Genomic DNA, 19,164 nt, shown 5'->3' with positions numbered 1-19,164 from the left:
TTTATCATCATTAGTCATTTAGGTCAACATTGGATCATTCAGAGATCCTCACTGAACTTCTGGAGAGAGTTGGCTGCACTGAAAGTAAAGGGGCTGAATAATTTTGCACGCCCAATTTTTCAGTTTTTGATTTGTTAAAAAAAGTTTGAAATATCCAATAAATGTCGTTCCACTTCATGATTGTGTCCCACTTGTTGTTGATTCTTCACAAAAAAATACAGTTTTATATCTTTATGTTTGAAGCCTGAAATGTGGCAAAAGGTCGCAAAGTTCAAGGGGGCTGAATACTTTCGCAAGGCACTGTATATATATATATATATATATATATATATATATATATATATATATATATATATATATATATATATATATGATTGACATAATATAACTGTTTTATCAGGGTGACACTAGGATTAATAACATACAACATTTACAGAATGTTTTGTTCAATTGAGAAAAACAACTGAAATCAATCATAGAGGTGTATGGAAAGTGATGGTGAGTGTTGGGGACTGTTCTGTTGCAGAGCTGGTGGAAAGGGCCCATTATAACACTCCCCTCTAATAACACGATGGCTGTTGGAATAGACTAAGTCCCCGGGTCTCAAACCAAATGCGCTTTGTCCGCATTTCATGTTTAGAAAGACAATGTCCCGCGTTCACTGAGACCACATCAATGGTAAACGCTGCATATGGCGTCTAAATCGGAAAGGACATTTAAATAGAGCAAAGTGACTGATTAAATCCTGGCCAATGTGTAGATGGTAACGTACATGATGTACCTGTGTGTTTCTCAGGACCGCTCCCCTAAGACTCAGAGCCAGGTGAGACGCATGATAGAGGCAGGACAAGTGGAGCCGAGAGCCCGCCTCCCACCTTCCCCGTCCTCCTCCTCTATTGGCAGCCCCCAGAGTCAGTCATCCAGAAAGTCCAATCAGAAGAGCCCCTCTCCTGCTGTGGAAAAGAGTGAGTAGTGTGAATTGCAGTATTGGCCAAATCCTAACTTCAGACTGACATAAATAATGCATTAATGCCAATAGGATTTGGGGATTTTAAGTGCTGAAAGTTCAGTCTTGACCTTTTGACTGAAGAGCTCCATCTGAGCCTCAAGAATGTAGAATCAAAACAAGTTATACCTGAGTTAAATCCTCTCTCTCTCTCTCTCTCTCTCTCTCTCTCTCTCTCTCTCTCTCTCTCTCTCTCTCTCTCTCTCTCTCTCTCTCTCTCTCTCTCTCCCTCCCTCCAGTGGAGGACCTATGGAAGACTCCTCTCACTATAGAAGATCTGATCTGCTATAGTTTCCAGGTGGCCAGAGGAATGGAGTTCCTGGCCTCGCGAATGGTATCTCTCCAGCAACCACACACCCATCATCCATTTTTTTTTTAAATCACCCTAAAAACCCATCGCCCCAAAAGATTTCAATCTAAAAACCCATCGCCCCAAAAGATTTAAATCTAAAAACCCATCGCCCCAGAAGATTTAAATCTAAAAACCCATCGCCCCAAAAGATTTCTCCCTAAAAACCCATCGCCCCAGAAGATTTCTCCCTAAAAACCCATTGTCCCAGAAGATTTCTCCCTAAAAACCCATCGCCCCAGAAGATTTCTCCCTAAAAACCCATCGCCCCAGAAGATTTCTCCCTAAAAACCCATCGCCCCAGAAGATTTCTCCCTAAAAACCCATCGCCCCAGAAGATTTCTCCCTAAAAACCCATTGTCCCAGAAGATTTCTCCCTAAAAACCCATCGCCCCAGAAGATTTCTCCCTAAAAACCCATCGCCCCAGAAGATTTCTCCCTAAAAACCCATCGCCCCAGAAGATTTCTCCCTAAAAACCCATCGCCCCAGAAGATTTCTCCCTAAAAACCCATTGTCCCAGAAGATTTCTCCCTAAAAACCCATCGCCCCAGAAGATTTCTCCCTAAAAACCCATCGCCCCAGAAGATTTCTCCCTAAAAACCCATCGCCCCAGAAGATTTCTCCCTAAAAACCCATCGCCCCAGAAGATTTCTCCCTAAAAACCCATCGCCCCAGAAGATTTCTCCCTAAAAACCCATCGCCTCAGAAGATTTCTCCCTAAAAACCCATTGTCCCAGAAGATTTCTCCCTAAAAACCCATCGCCCCAGAAGATTTCTCCCTAAAAACCCATCGCCTCAGAAGATTTCTCCCTAAAAACCCATTGTCCCAGAAGATTTCTCCCTAAAAACCCATCGCCCCAGAAGATTTAAATCTAAAAACCCATCGCCCCAAAAGATTTCTCCCTAAAAACCCATCGCCCCAGAAGATTTCTCCCTAAAAACCCATTGTCCCAGAAGATTTCTCCCTAAAAACCCATCGCCCCAGAAGATTTCTCCCTAAAAACCCATCGCCCCAGAAGATTTCTCCCTAAAAACCCATCGCCCCAGAAGATTTCTCCCTAAAAACCCATCGCCCCAGAAGATTTCTCCCTAAAAACCCATTGTCCCAGAAGATTTCTCCCTAAAAACCCATCGCCCCAGAAGATTTCTCCCTAAAAACCCATCGCCCCAGAAGATTTCTCCCTAAAAACCCATCGCCCCAGAAGATTTCTCCCTAAAAACCCATCGTCCCAGAAGATTTCTCCCTAAAAACCCATCGCCCCAGAAGATTTCTCCCTAAAAACCCATCGCCCCAGAAGATTTCTCCCTAAAAACCCATCGCCCCAGAAGATTTCTCCCTAAAAACCCATCGCCCCAGAAGATTTCTCCCTAAAAACCCATCGCCCCAGAAGATTTCTCCCTAAAAACCCATCGCCTCAGAAGATTTCTCCCTAAAAACCCATTGTCCCAGAAGATTTCTCCCTAAAAACCCATCGCCCCAGAAGATTTCTCCCTAAAAACCCATCGCCCCAGAAGATTTCTCCCTAAAAACCCATCGCCCCAGAAGATTTCTCCCTAAAAACCCATCGCCCCAGAAGATTTCTCCCTAAAAACCCATTGTCCCAGAAGATTTCTCCCTAAAAACCCATCGCCCCAGAAGATTTCTCCCTAAAAACCCATCGCCCCAGAAGATTTCTCCCTAAAAACCCATCGCCCCAGAAGATTTCTCCCTAAAAACCCATCGCCCCAGAAGATTTCTCCCTAAAAACCCATCGCCCCAGAAGATTTCTCCCTAAAAACCCATCGCCTCAGAAGATTTCTCCCTAAAAACCCATTGTCCCAGAAGATTTCTCCCTAAAAACCCATCGCCCCAGAAGATTTCTCCCTAAAAACCCATCGCCCCAGAAGATTTCTCCCTAAAAACCCATCGCCCCAGAAGATTTCTCCCTAAAAACCCATCGCCCCAGAAGATTTCTCCCTAAAAACCCATCGCCCCAGAAGATTTCTCCCTAAAAACCCATCGCCCCAGAAGATTTCTCCCTAAAAACCCATCGCCCCAGAAGATTTCTCCCTAAAAACCCATCGCCCCAGAAGATTTCTCCCTAAAAACCCATCGCCCCAGAAGATTTCTCCCTAAAAACCCATCGCCCCAGAAGATTTCTCCCTAAAAACCCATTGTCCCAGAAGATTTCTCCCTAAAAACCCATCGCCCCAGAAACCCAGACAGATTATAGAGATGGTGTGGTATAAGGCTCTGGACTAAAGTAGTTTCCCAGAACCACATTAACATGGTGTGGTATAAGGCTCTGGACTAAAGTAGTTTCCCAGAACCACATGAACCACACATGTATAAGGGTTAGGGTTAGGACCACATGAACCACACATGGTGTGGTATAAGGCTCTGGACTAAAGTAGTTTCCCAGAACCACATGAACCACACATGTATAAGGGTTAGGGTTAGGACCACATGAACCACACATGGTGTGGTATAAGGGGCTCTGGACTAAAGTAGTTTCCCAGAACCACATGAACCACACATGGTGTGGTATAAGGCTCTGGACTAAAGTAGTTTCCCAGAACCACATGAACCACACATGGTGTGGTATAAGGCTCTGGACTAAAGTAGTTTCCCAGAACCACATGAACCACACATGTATAAGGGTTAGGGTTAGGACCACATGAACCACACATGGTGTGGTATAAGGCTCTGGACTAAAGTAGTGCACTACACCATATTGATCTCCCTAGAAATCACAGAGATTATAGAGACCAGTCTGACAGGGGGTGTGAGGAAGAGGAGGAGGAGGAGGAGGAGGAGGAAGAGGAAGAAGAGGAGGAGGTGTAATGCAAATAGATTATCCAATAATACCACATCCTGGGCTTGTTTCCCAGACACAGATTAAAGCCTAAAAAACATGTTACGGAGTGCGACTGAGACTTCTTTCTTTTTAACAGGACTGTAGGTGCTGCTACTGGTTTCTCTCACTACCTCTTTTGCATAGGGTATCAATCAAATATATTTATAAAGCCCTTTTTATATCAGTCAATGTCACAAAGAGCTGTACAGAAACCCAGCCTAAAACCCCAAACAGCAAGCAATGCAGGTGTAGAAGCACGGTGGCTAGGAAAAACTCCCTAGAAAAGGCCAGAACCTAGGAAGAAACCTAGAGGGGAACCAGGCTCTGAGGGGTGGCCAGTCCTCTTCTGGCTGTGACGGGTGGAGATTATAACAGTATATGGCCAAGATGTTCAAACGTTCATAGATGACCAGCAGGGTCGATTCATAATAATCACAGTGGTTGTAGAGGGTGCAACGGGTCAGCACCTCAGGAGTAAATGTCAGTTGTCTTTTCATAGCCGATCATTCAGAGTTAGAGACAGCAGGTACAGTAGAGAGAGAGAGATTCAAAAACAGCAGGTCCGGGACAAGGTAGCACATCCGGTGAACAGGTCAGGGTTCCATAGCCGCAGGCAGAACAGTTGAAACTGGATCAGCAGCACGACCAGATAGACTGGGGACAGCAAGGAGTCATCAGGCCAGGTAGTCCTGAGGCATGGTCCTAGGGCTCAGTCCTCCGAGAGAAAAGAGAGAGAAAGAGAGAGAGAGAGAGAGAGCGAGCGAGAGAATTAGAGAGAGCATACTTAAATTCACACAGGACACCAGATAAGACAGGAGAAATACTCCAGATACAGGAGGGGTCGGGAGACACTGTGGCCCCATCCGATGATACCCCTGGACAGGGCCAACAAGGCAGGATATAACCCCACCCACTTTGCCAAAGCACAGCCCCCACACCACTAGAGGGATATCTTCAACCACCAACTTACCATCCTGAGACAAGGCCGTGTATAGCCCACAATGATCTCAGCCACGGCACAAACCCGAGGGATGCGCCAACCCGGACAGGAAGATCACGTCAGTGACTCAACCCACTCAAGTGACACACCCCTCCTAGGGAAGTGCACCAGTAAGCCAGTGACTCAGCCCCTGTAATAGGGTTAGAGGCAGAGAATCCCAGTGGAGAGAGGGGAACCGGCCAGGCAGAGACAGCAAGGGTGGTTCGTTGCTCCAGTGGCTTGCTGTTCACCTTCGCACCCCTGGGCCAGACTACACTCAATCATAGGGCCTACTGAAGAGATGAGTCTTCAGTAAAGAGTTCAAGGTCTGCATCTCTCACATGGATCGGCAGACCATTCCATAAAAATGGAGCTCTATAGGAGAAAGCCCTGCCTCCAGCTGTTTGCTTAAAAATTCTAGGGACAGTAAGGAGGCCTGCGTCTTGTGACCGTAGCGTACGTGTAGGTATGTACGGCAGGACCAGATCGGTACGATAGGTAGGAGCAAGCCCATGTAATGCTTTGTAGGTTAGCAGTAAAACCTTGAAATCAGCCCTTGCCTTAACAGGAAGCCAGTGTAGGGAGGCTAGCACTGGAGTAATATGATCAAATGTTTTGGGTTCTAGTCAAGATTTTAGTAGCCGTGTTTAGCGCTAACTAAAGTTTATTTAGTGTTTTATCCGGGTAGCATTGCAGAGGTCTAATCTAGAAGTGGCAAAAGCATGGATAATTTTTTCTGCGTCATTTTTGGACAGAAAGTTTCCGATTTTTGTAATGTTACGAAGATGGAAAAAAGCTGTCCTTGAAACAGTCTTGATTTGTTCTTCAAAAGAGAGATCAGGGTCCAGAGTAACGCCAAGGTCCTTCACAGTTCTATTTGAGACGACTGTACAACCGTCAACCATCAAGATTCAACAGCAGATCTCTTTGGTTCTTGGGGCCTAGAACAAGCATCTCTGTTTTGTTTAAAAGTAAAACATTTCCCGCCATCCACTTGGGGCTTCACCATGTTTCATTGAGATGTACAGCTGTGTCATCTGCATAGTGAAAGTTGACATTATGTTTCCGAATGACATTACCAAGAGGTAAAATACATAGTGAAAACAATAGTGGTCCTAAAACAGGGCCTTGAGGAACACAGTTGATTTGTCAGAGGACAAACCATCCACAGAGATAAACTGATATATTTCCGACAGATAAGATCTAAACCAGGCCAGAACTTGTCCGTGTAGACCAATTTGGGTTTCCAATCTCTCCAAAAGAATGTGGTGATCAATGGTATCAAAAGCAGCACTAAGGTCTAGGAGCACGAGGACAGATGCAGAGCCTCAGTCTGATGCCATTAAAAGGTAATTTACCACCTTCACAAGTGCAGTCTCAGTGCTATGATGGGGTCTAAAACCAGACTGAAGAGTTTTGTATACATTGTTTGTCTTCAGGAAGGCAGTGAGTTGCTGTGCAACAGCCTTTTTTTTTAAATTAGAGGAATGGAAGATTCAATATAGTTTTTTATATTTTCTGGGTCAAGGTTTGGCTTTTTCAAGAGAGGCTTTATTTCTGCCACTTTTAGTGAGTTTGGTACACATCCGGTGGATAGAGAGCCGTTTATTATGTTCAACATAGGAGGGCCAAGCACAGGAAGCAGCTCTTTCAGTAGTTTAGTTGGAATAGGGTCCAGTATGCAGCTTGAAGGTTTAGAGGCCATTACTATTTTCATGAATGTAGAGATATAGGACTAAACCATTTGAGTGTCTCCCTTGATCCTAGGTCCTGGCAGTGTTGTGCTGACTCAGGACAACTGAGCTTTGGAGAAATACGTAGATTTAAAGAGGAGTTCATAATTTGCTTTCTAATGATCATAATCTTTTCCTCAAAGAAGTTTAAAAATGTATCACTGCTGAGGTGAAAGCCTCAGACTCTTTTTAGTTCGCTTTGCAACAATATAAAAAATACATGTTGGAATGTTCTTATTTTCCAATGGAACACAGTAGTCCATCTGACCAGGAGTCTCTCCAACACAGTAGTCCATCTGACCAGGAGTCTCCCCACCACAGTAGTCCATCTGACCAGGAGTCTCCCCACCACAGTAGTCCATCTGACCAGGTGTCTCCCCACCACAGTAGTCCATCTGACCAGGAGTCTCTGGAACACAGTAGTCCACCTGACCAGGAGTCTCTGGAACACAGTAGTCCATCTGACCAGGAGTCTCCCCACCACAGTAGTCCATCTGACCAGGAGTCTCTGGAACACAGTAGTCCATCTGACCAGGAGTCTCTGGAACACAGAAGTCCATCTGACCAGAAGTCTCCCCACCACAGTAGTCCATCTGACCAGGAGTCTCTCCAACACAGTAGTCCATCTGACCAGGAGTCTCTGGAACACAGTAGTCCATCTGACCAGGAGTCACCCCACCACAGTAGTCCATCTGACCAGGAGTCTCCCCACCACAGTAGTCCATCTGACCAGGAGTCTCCCCACCACAGTAGTCCATCTGACTAGGAGTCTCTCCAACACAGTAGTCCATCTGACCAGGAGTCTCTGGAACACAGTAGTCGATCTGACTAGGAGTCTCTGGAACACAGTAGTCCATCTGACTAGGAGTCTCTGGAACACAGTAATCCATCTGACCAGGAGTCTCTGGAACACAGTAGTCCATCTGACTAGGAGTCTCTGGAACACAGTAATCCATCTGACTAGGAGTCTCTGGAACACAGTAGTCCATCTGACTAGGAGTCTCTGGAACACAGTAGTCCATCTGACCAGACGTCTCCCCACCACAGTAGTTCATCTGACTCTGGACTAGGGGTCTACTACAGGAGTTTCTGGAACACAGTAGTCCATCTGATCAGGAGGCTCTGGAACACAGTAGTCCATCTGACCAGGAGTCTCTCCAACACAGTAGTCCATCTGACCAGGAGTCTCTCCAACACAGAAGTCCACCTGACCAGGAGTCTCTGGAACACAGTAGTCCATCTGACCAGAAGTCTCCCACCACAGTAGTCCATCTGACCAGGAGTCTCTCCAACACAGTAGTCAATCTGACCAGGAGTCTCTGGAACACATTAGTCCATCTGACCAGGAGTCACCCCACCACAGTAGTCCATCTGACCAGGAGTCTCCCCACCACAGTAGTCCATCTGACCAGGAGTCTCTGGAACACAGTAGTCCATCTGACCAGGAGTCTCTGGAACACAGATGTCCATCTGACCAGGAGTCTCTGGAACACAGTAGTCCATCTGACCAGGAGTCTCTGGAACACAGTAGTCCATCTGACCAGGAGTCTCCCCACCACAGTAGTCCATCTGACCAGGAGTCTCTGGAACACAGTAGTCCATCTGACCAGGAGTCTCTGGAACACAGAAGTCCATCTGACCAGGAGTCTCTGGAACACAGTAGTCCATCTGACCAGGAGTCTCTCCAACACAGTAGTCCATCTGACCAGGAGTCTCTGGAACACAGTAGTCCATCTGACCAGACGTCTCCCCACCACAGTAGTCCATCTGACCAGGAGTCTCCCCACCACAGTAGTCCATCTTACCAGGAGTCTCCCCACCACAGTAGTCCATCTGACCAGGAGTCTCCCCACCACAGTAGTCCATCTGACCAGGAGTCTCTGGAACACAGTAGTCCATCTGACCAGGAGTCTCTCCACCACAGTAGTCCATCTGACCAGGAGTCTATCCACCACAGTAGTCCATCTGACCAGGAGTCTCACCACCACAGTAGTCCATCTGACCAGGAGTCTCTCCACCACAGTAGTCCATCTGACCAGGAGTCTCTGGAACACAGTAGTCCATCTGACCAGGAGTCTCTGGAACACAGTAGTCCATCTGACCAGAAGTCTCCCCACCACAGTAGTCCATCTGGCCAGGAGTCTCTCCAACACAGTAGTCCATCTGACCAGGAGTCTCTCCAACACAGTAGTCCATCTGACCAGGAGTCTCTGGAACACAGTAGTCCATCTGACCAGAAGTCTCCCCACCACAGTAGTCCATCTGACCAGGAGTCTCTCCAACACAGTAGTCAATCTGACCAGGAGTCTCTGGAACACAGTAGTCCATCTGACCAGGAGTCACCCCACCACAGTAGTCCATCTGACCAGGAGTCTCCCCACCACAGTAGTCCATCTGACCAGGAGTCTCTGGAACACAGTAGTCCATCTGACCAGGAGTCTCTGGAACACAGATGTCCATCTGACCAGGAGTCTCTGGAACACAGTAGTCCATCTGACCAGGAGTCTCTGGAACACAGTAGTCCATCTGACCAGGAGTCTCCCCACCACAGTAGTCCATCTGACCAGGAGTCTCTGGAACACAGTAGTCCATCTGACCAGGAGTCTCTGGAACACAGAAGTCCATCTGACCAGGAGTCTCTGGAACACAGTAGTCCATCTGACCAGGAGTCTCTCCAACACAGTAGTCCATCTGACCAGGAGTCTCTGGAACACAGTAGTCCATCTGACCAGACGTCTCCCCACCACAGTAGTCCATCTGACCAGGAGTCTCCCCACCACAGTAGTCCATCTTACCAGGAGTCTCCCCACCACAGTAGTCCATCTGACCAGGAGTCTCCCCACCACAGTAGTCCATCTGACCAGGAGTCTCTGGAACACAGTAGTCCATCTGACCAGGAGTCTCTCCACCACAGTAGTCCATCTGACCAGGAGTCTACCCACCACAGTAGTCCATCTGACCAGGAGTCTCCCCACCACAGTAGTCCATCTGACCAGGAGTCTCTCCACCACAGTAGTCCATCTGACCAGGAGTCTCTGGAACACAGTAGTCCATCTGACCAGGAGTCTCTGGAACACAGTAGTCCATCTGACCAGAAGTCTCCCCACCACAGTAGTCCATCTGGCCAGGAGTCTCTCCAACACAGTAGTCCATCTGACCAGGAGTCTCTCCAACACAGTAGTCCATCTGACCAGGAGTCTCTGGAACACAGTAGTCCATCTGACCAGAAGTCTCCCCACCACAGTAGTCCATCTGACCAGGAGTCTCTCCAACACAGTAGTCAATCTGACCAGGAGTCTCTGGAACACAGTAGTCCATCTGACCAGGAGTCACCCCACCACAGTAGTCCATCTGACCAGGAGTCTCCCCACCACAGTAGTCCATCTGACCAGGAGTCTCCCCACCACAGTAGTCCATCTGACTAGGAGTCTCTCCAACACAGTAGTCCATCTGACCAGGAGTCTCTGGAACACAGTAGTCGATCTGACTAGGAGTCTCTGGAACACAGTAGTCCATCTGACTAGGAGTCTCTGGAACACAGTAATCCATCTGACCAGGAGTCTCTGGAACACAGTAGTCCATCTGACTAGGAGTCTCTGGAACACAGTAATCCATCTGACCAGGAGTCTCTGGAACACAGTAGTCCATCTGACTAGGAGTCTCTGGAACACAGTAGTCCATCTGACTAGGAGTCTCTGGAACACAGTAGTCCATCTGACCAGACGTCTCCCCACCACAGTAGTTCATCTGACTCTGGACTAGGGGTCTACTACAGGAGTTTCTGGAACACAGTAGTCCATCTGATCAGGAGGCTCTGGAACACAGTAGTCCATCTGACCAGGAGTCTCTCCAACACAGTAGTCCATCTGACCAGGAGTCTCTCCAACACAGAAGTCCACCTGACCAGGAGTCTCTGGAACACAGTAGTCCATCTGACCAGAAGTCTCCCACCACAGTAGTCCATCTGACCAGGAGTCTCTCCAACACAGTAGTCAATCTGACCAGGAGTCTCTGGAACACATTAGTCCATCTGACCAGGAGTCACCCCACCACAGTAGTCCATCTGACCAGGAGTCTCCCCACCACAGTAGTCCATCTGACCAGGAGTCTCTGGAACACAGATGTCCATCTGACCAGGAGTCTCTGGAACACAGTAGTCCATCTGACCAGGAGTCTCTCCAACACAGTAGTCCATCTGACCAGGAGTCTCCCCACCACAGTAGTCCATCTGACTAGGAGTCTCTCCAACACAGTAGTCCATCTGACCAGGAGTCTCTGGAACACAGTAGTCGATCTGACTAGGAGTCTCTGGAACACAGTAGTCCATCTGACTAAGAGTCTCTGGAACACAGAAATCCATCTGAACAGGAGTCTCTGGAACACAGTAGTCCATCTGACTAGGAGTCTCTGGAACACAGTAATCCATCTGACCAGGAGTCTCTGGAACACAGTAGTCCATCTGACTAGGAGTCTCTGGAACACAGTAGTCCATCTGACTAGGAGTCTCTGGAACACAGTAGTCCATCTGACCAGACGTCTCCCCACCACAGTAGTTCATCTGACTCTGGACTAGGGGTCTACTACAGGAGTTTCTGGAACACAGTAGTCCATCTGATCAGGAGGCTCTGGAACACAGTAGTCCATCTGACCAGGAGTCTCTCCAACACAGTAGTCCATCTGACCAGGAGTCTCTCCAACACAGAAGTCCACCTGACCAGGAGTCTCTGGAACACAGTAGTCCATCTGACCAGAAGTCTCCCACCACAGTAGTCCATCTGACCAGGAGTCTCTCCAACACAGTAGTCAATCTGACCAGGAGTCTCTGGAACACATTAGTCCATCTGACCAGGAGTCACCCCACCACAGTAGTCCATCTGACCAGGAGTCTCCCCACCACAGTAGTCCATCTGACCAGGAGTCTCTGGAACACAGTAGTCCATCTGACCAGGAGTCTCTGGAACACAGATGTCCATCTGACCAGGAGTCTCTGGAACACAGTAGTCCATCTGACCAGGAGTCTCTCCAACATAGTAGTCCATCTGACCAGGAGTCTCTGGAACACAGTAGTCCATCTGACCAGACGTCTCCCCACCACAGTAGTCCATCTGACCAGGAGTCTCCCCACCACAGTAGTCCATCTTACCAGGAGTCTCCCCACCACAGTAGTCCATCTGACCAGGAGTCTCCCCACCACAGTAGTCCATCTGACCAGGAGTCTCTGGAACACAGTAGTCCATCTGACCAGGAGTCTCTCCACCACAGTAGTCCATCTGACCAGGAGTCTCCCCACCACAGTAGTCCATCTGACCAGGAGTCTCCCCACCACAGTAGTCCATCTGACCAGGAGTCTCTCCACCACAGTAGTCCATCTGACCAGGAGTCACTGGAACACAGTAGTCCATCTGACCAGGAGTCTCTGGAACACAGTAGTCCATCTGACCAGAAGTCTCCCCACCACAGTAGTCCATCTGACCAGGAGTCTCTCCAACACAGTAGTCCATCTGACCAGGAGTCTCTCCAACACAGTAGTCCATCTGACCAGGAGTCTCTGGAACACAGTAGTCCATCTGACCAGAAGTCTCCCCACCACAGTAGTCCATCTGACCAGGAGTCTCTCCAACACAGTAGTCAATCTGACCAGGAGTCTCTGGAACACAGTAGTCCATCTGACCAGGAGTCACACCAACACAGTAGTCCATCTGACCAGGAGTCTCCCCACCACAGTAGTCCATCTGACCAGGAGTCTCCCCACCACAGTAGTCCATCTGACTAGGAGTCTCTCCAACACAGTAGTCCATCTGACCAGGAGTCTCTGGAACACAGTAGTCGATCTGACTAGGAGTCTCTGGAACACAGTAGTCCATCTGACTAGGAGTCTCTGGAACACAGTAATCCATCTGACCAGGAGTCTCTGGAACACAGTAGTCCATCTGACTAGGAGTCTCTGGAACACAGTAATCCATCTGACCAGGAGTCTCTGGAACACAGTAGTCCATCTGACTAGGAGTCTCTGGAACACAGTAGTCCATCTGACTAGGAGTCTCTGGAACACAGTAGTCCATCTGACCAGACGTCTCCCCACCACAGTAGTTCATCTGACTCTGGACTAGGGGTCTACTACAGGAGTTTCTGGAACACAGTAGTCCATCTGATCAGGAGGCTCTGGAACACAGTAGTCCATCTGACCAGGAGTCTCTCCAACACAGTAGTCATTCTGACCAGGAGTCTCTCCAACACAGTAGTCCATCTGACCAGGAGTCTCTGGAACACAGTAGTCCATCTGACCATGAGTTTCTGGAACACAGTAGTCCATCTGACCAGGAGTCTCCCCACCACAGTAGTCCATCTGACTAGGAGTCTCTCCAACACAGTAGTCCATCTGACCAGGAGTCTCTCCAACACAGTAGTCATTCTGACCAGGAGTCTCTCCAACACAGTAGTCCATCTGACCAGGAGGCTCTGGAACACAGTAGTCCATCTGACCAGGAGTCTCTCCACCACAGTAGTCCATCTGACCAGGAGTCTCTGGAACACAGTAGTCCATCTGACCATGAGTTTCTGGAACACAGTAGTCCATCTGACCAGGAGTCTCTCCAACACAGTAGTCCATCTGACCAGGAGTCTCTCCAACACAGTAGTCCATCTGACCAGGAGTCTCTGGAATATGTTTCAGGGGTATCTGTACTGTCTGTTGCCGGGTGAGTCGGGCTGTTGCTGGGCCAGTATTACATTCCAAGTCCAGCACTTCATACCCAACATAAGGGAATTGAAGTCCATTAGCAGCTTTTAAGGCTAGCCATTCTAATCCTTCTTTCCGCCCAGGCTGCTAGTGTTTGAATTGTCCTTGAAAAAAGGATTCACTAAACATGGTCACCTGGTACCCAGAGTCTAGAAGACAAGGCACAGCGATTCCCCCTGCAATAACCTCCACCTAAGGACATTCCCCTATTAAAAAGGGCTTGGTTGACTCATTCTACTTTCAGTACTCACCCCGTCCACTCGCCTTAAAGTGGCCAGGCGTTCCAATTTAATGGCTGCTTTGGAGCTTGCAGTTGTGGGCATTCTCTGCACATATGTTCAGTTAGCGCTAAACACGGCTGCTAAAATCTTGAATAGAACCCAAAACATTTGATCATATTACTCCAGTGCTAGCCTCCCTACACTGGCTTCCTGTTAAGGCAAGGGCTGAATTCAAGGTTTTACTGCTAACCTACAAAGTATTACATGGGCTTGCTCCTACCGATCTTTCTGATTTGGTCCTTCCGTACATACCTACACGTACGCTACGGTCACAAGACACAGTTGTGGGCATTCTCTGCGCATATGGCCTCCCTCTCCACAGTGAAGACAGATGGGGACGGCCTTGGCCAACCCAGCTTAAATGCTTCTGAAAACGACCATGTCCCCCTTGTTCATGGAACATTCTAGGGTTGTTGGGGATGGGTTGCTGCTCCTACAGCATTAGTTCCTCCCGTCATGACTTCCTATGATTTAGGATCTCTGTGTGTCTGTTTCTTCAACTGAGCAGCAGCGTCTTGTAGGGTTCTTCTACAGTCACTCGCCTGGCCTTCACTCTGTAGAGGGGGTTCTTCTACAGTCACTCACCTGGCCAAGCCTTCACTCTGTAGAGGGGGTTCTTCTACAGTCACTCGCCTGGCCAATCCTTCACTCTGTAGAGGGGGTTCTTCTACAGTCACTCCCCTGGCCAATCCTTCACGCTGTAGAGGGCGTTCTTCTACAGTCACTTGCCTGGCCAGGCCTTCACTCTGTAGAGGGGGTTCTTCTACAGTCACTTGCCTGGCCAGGCCTTCACTCTGTAGAGGGGGTTCTTCTACTCGCCTGGCCAAGCCTTCACTCTGTAGAGGGGGTTCTTCTACTCGCCTGGCCAGGCCTTCACTCTGTAGAGGGCGTTCTTCTACAGTCACTTGCCTGGCCAGGCCTTCACTCTGTAGAGGGGGTTCTTCTACAGTCACTCCCCTGGCCAATCCTTCACGCTGTAGAGGGGGTTCTTCTACTCGCCTGGCCAGGCCTTCACTCTGTAGAGGGCGTTCTTCTACAGTCACTTGCCTGGCCAGGCCTTCACTCTGTAGAGGGGGTTCTTCTACTCGCCTGGCCAAGCCTTCACTCTGTAGAGGGGGTTCTTCTACAGTCACTCACCTGGCCAAGCCTTCACTCCGTACGTTCCCCTCTTCACTTTCCAGCTGCTTTACGTCCTGTAAAAGTCAGTAAAAATACATTTGGGGTTCTTGACGTATCTGGCGTTGGAGGTCTTTTTTTATAGCGCCTGGTTGCCGAGCCATGATCACCTGGCCGGGCAATGTGTCTACCTGGCCGGGCAATGTGTCTACCTGGCCGGGCAATGTGTCTACCTGGCCGGGCAATGTGTCTACCTGGCCGGGCAATGTGTCTACCTGGCCGGGCAATGTGTCTACCTGGCCGGGCAATGTGTCTACCTGGCCGGGCAATGTGTCTACCTGGCCGGGCAATGTGTCTACCTGGCTGGGCAGGGAGGCCTTGTGCTCGTAGCAGGGCAGGGAGGCCTTGTGCTCGGAGCAGGGCAGGGAGGCCTAGTGCTCGGAGCAGGGCTTGTGTTTTTTTTTAACCACTTCAAACGTACCGTCCTATAGTGTTTAAAAGAGGGCTATGACCTCTGTATGAAGGAAGACTAAAATCTATGTAAAAGAGGACTAACGTTGTATGGATAATCTTGTGTAGTTTACTACCTGTGACATCACAATATAATGGAAAATCTGGTGTAGTTTACTGCCTGTGACATCAGAGTATAATGGATAATCTGGTGTAGTTTACTGCCTGTGACATCAGAGTATAATGGATAATCTGGTGTAGTTTACTGCCTGTGACATCACAATATAATGGATAATCTAGTGTAGTTTACTGCCTGTGACATCAGAGTATAATGGATAATCTGGTGTAGTTTACTGCCTGTGACATCAGAGTATAATGGATAATCTGGTGTAGTTTACTGCCTGTGACATCAGAGTATAATGGATAATCTGGTGTAGTTTACTGCCTGTGACATCACAATATAATGGATAATCTGGTGTAGTTTACTGCATGTGACATCACAATATAATGGATAATCTGGTGTAGTTTACTGCCTGTGACATCACAATATAATGGATAATCTGGTGTAGTTTACTGCATGTGACATCACAATATAATGGATAATCTGGTGTAGTTTACTGCCTGTGACATCACAATATAATGGATAATCTGGTGTAGTTTACTGCCTGTGACATCACAATATAATGGATAATCTAGTGTAGTTTACTGCCTGTGACATCACAATATAATGGATAATCTGGTGTAGTTTACTGCCTGTGACATCACAATATAATGGATAATCTGGTGTAGTTTACTGCCTGTGACATCAGAGTATAATGGATAATCTAGTGTAGTTTACTGCCTGTGACATCAGAGTATAATGGATAATCTGGTGTAGTTTACTGCCTGTGACATCACAATATAATGGATAATCTGGTGTAGTTTACTGCCTGTGACATCAGAGTATAATGGATAATCTAGTGTAGTTTACTGCCTGTGACATCAGAGTATAATGGATAATCTAGTGTAGTTTACTGCCTGTGACATCAGAGTATAATGGATAATCTGGTGTAGTTTACTGCCTGTGACATCACAATATAATGGATAATCTGGTGTAGTTTACTGCCTGTGACATCACAATATAATGGATAATCTGGTGTAGTTTACTGCCTGTGACATCACAATATAATGGATAATCTGGTGTAGTTTACTGCCTGTGACATCACAATATAATGGATAATCTGGTGTAGTTTACTGCCTGTGACATCACAATATAATGGATAATCTGGTGTAGTTTACTGCCTGTGACATCAGAGTATAATGGATAATCTGGTGTAGTTTACTGCCTGTGACATCACAATATAATGGATAATCTGGTGTAGTTTACTGCCTGTGACATCACAATATAATGGATAATCTGGTGTAGTTTACTGCCTGTGACATCAGAGTATAATGGATAATCTGGTGTAGTTTACTGCCTGTGACATCACAATATAATGGATAATCTGGTGTAGTTTACATGGGACATGCTTGATGGGTTGTCGACTACAAACTCCTCAATAATCTAATAGCAATAAACAGAAATAGTCTCTGTTGCAGTCTGCGACACATGCTCAACAGAGAACCCATGAATAGCCTAAATCTGGGATCCAGCCCAGTGGGCGTGTCAAGACCAGAGACTAAAATGGAACCACAATGAGATGACAGCTCCTCCCTCCACTGTGATGTGATAGTAAAGCTCCTCCCTCCCCTGTGTTGTGACAGTGAAGCTCCTCCCTCCTACTACATTGTGATAGTAAAGCTCCTCCCTCCCCTGTGGTGTGACAGTAAAGCTCCGCCCTCCCACTACATTGTGATAATAAAGCTCTGCCCTCCCACTACATTGTGACAGTGAAGCTCCTCCCTCCCACTATGTTGTGATAGTAAAGCTCCTTCCTCCACTATGTCATGACTTTAAAGCTCCTTCCTCCCCTGTGTTGTGACAGTAAAGCTCCTCCTTCCCACTATGTCGTGATAGTAAAGTGTCTCCCTCCACTATGTCATGACAGTAAAGCTCCTCCCTCCACTATGTCATGACAGTAAAGCTCCTCCCTCCACTATGTCATGACATCAAAGATCCTCCATCCCACTATGTCATGACATCAAAGATCCTCCATCCCACTATGTCGTGATAGTAAAGCTCCTCCCTCCACTATGTCATGACAGTAAAGCTCCTCCCTCCCCTGTGATGTGATAGTAAAGCTCCTCCCTCCCACTATGTCGTGATAGTAAAGCTCCTCCCTCCACTATGTCATGACAGTAAAGCTCCTCCCTCCACTATGTCATGACAGTAAAGCTCCTCCCTCCATTATGTCATGACAGTAAAGCTCCTCCCTCCCCTGTGATGTGATAGTAAAGCTCCTCCCTCTACTATGTCGTGATAGTAAAGCTCCTCCCTCCACTATGTCATGACAGTAAAGCTCCTCCCTCCCCTGTGATGTGATAGTAAAGCTCCTCCCTCCCACTATGTCGTGATAGTAAAGCTCCGCCCTCCCCTGTGATGTGATAGTAAAGCTCCTCCCTCCCCTGTGATGTGATAGTAAAGCTCCTCTCTCCCCTGTGATGTGATAGTAAAGCTCCTCCCTCCCACTATGTCGTGATAGTAAAGCTCCTCCCTCCCCTGTGATGTGATAGTAAAGCTCCTCCCTCCCCTGTGATGTGATAGTAAAGCTCCTCCCTCCCACTATGTCGTGATAGTAAAGCTCCTCCCTCCCCTGTGATGTGATAGTAAAGCTCCTCCCTCCTCTGTGATGTGATAGTAAAGCTCCTCCCTCCCACTATGTCGTGATAGTAAAGCTCCTCCCTCCCCTGTGATGTGATAGTAAAGCTCCTCCCTCCCCTGTGATGTGATAGTAAAGCTCCTCCCTCCCACTATGATGTGATAGTAAAGCTCCTCCCTCCCACTGTATCGTAGGTAGTAAGAAGCTCAGTATGTTGGAGAAGTTACATCCCTGTGTGTGTGTGTGTGTGTGTGTGTGTGTGTGTGTGTGTGTGTGTGTTTCGGCAGTGTATCCACAGGGACCTTGCAGCGAGGAACATCCTACTGTCAGAGAACAACGTGGTGAAGATCTGTGACTTCGGCCTGGCTAGAGACATCTACAAAGACCCCGACTACGTCAGGAAAGGCAGTGTAAGACACACACACACCTCAGGGGAAAAACTCGGGGTAGTTACATCAGGGCCAACGGAAAATTCAAATATCTGTCACCGGAGGAGCAGTATGTCTAGGTTGTCATCCACTAGAGTCGTAGAACCTAAAAAGGTGTTATCTAGAACCTAAAAGGTGTTATCTAGAACCTAAAAGGTGTTAGGTGTTATCTAGAACCTAAAAGGTGTTATCTAGAACCTAAAAGGTGTTATCTAGAACCTAAAAGGTGCTATCTAGAACCTAAAAGGGTTAATCGGCTGTCCCCATAGGAGAACCCTTTGAAGAAACATTATTTTCCTGGTAGAACCTATTTGGTTTCCAGGTAGAAAGAACATTTTTGGGTTCCATGTAGAACCCTTTCCATAGACGGTTCTACATGGAACACAAAAGGGTTCTATTGTGGGGTCGGCCGAAGGATCCTTCTGGAACCCTTTATTCTAAGGGTGTGTTGCTGAATAAATTCTCTCTCTATCTCTCTCTCTGTCTCTGTCTCCGTCTCTCTCTCTC

At 47.7% G+C, this 19,164-nt stretch overlaps 1 protein-coding gene across 2 annotated transcripts in view; it reads left to right on the top strand.

Moving 5' to 3' along the window:
* The window catches only part of LOC139405487 (vascular endothelial growth factor receptor 3-like), a 267,475-nt gene that overhangs the window by 223,185 nt on the left and 25,126 nt on the right, over positions 1-19,164 (top strand). For both annotated transcript variants that reach the window (XM_071147825.1, XM_071147823.1), the window contains exons 21-23: positions 797-965; positions 1,246-1,340; positions 18,517-18,639. In XM_071147825.1, coding sequence (XP_071003926.1) covers positions 797-965; positions 1,246-1,340; positions 18,517-18,639 — 387 coding nt within the window. The remainder of the gene's footprint in view (positions 1-796; positions 966-1,245; positions 1,341-18,516; positions 18,640-19,164) is intronic.

The sequence above is a fragment of the Oncorhynchus clarkii genome, unplaced genomic scaffold, assembly GCF_045791955.1.
Source record: "Oncorhynchus clarkii lewisi isolate Uvic-CL-2024 unplaced genomic scaffold, UVic_Ocla_1.0 unplaced_contig_8391_pilon_pilon, whole genome shotgun sequence".
NCBI classification, from domain to species: domain Eukaryota; kingdom Metazoa; phylum Chordata; class Actinopteri; order Salmoniformes; family Salmonidae; genus Oncorhynchus; species Oncorhynchus clarkii.
Note: the sequence above shows the minus strand (reverse complement) of the source record. Positions and strands in the feature narration are given on the sequence as shown.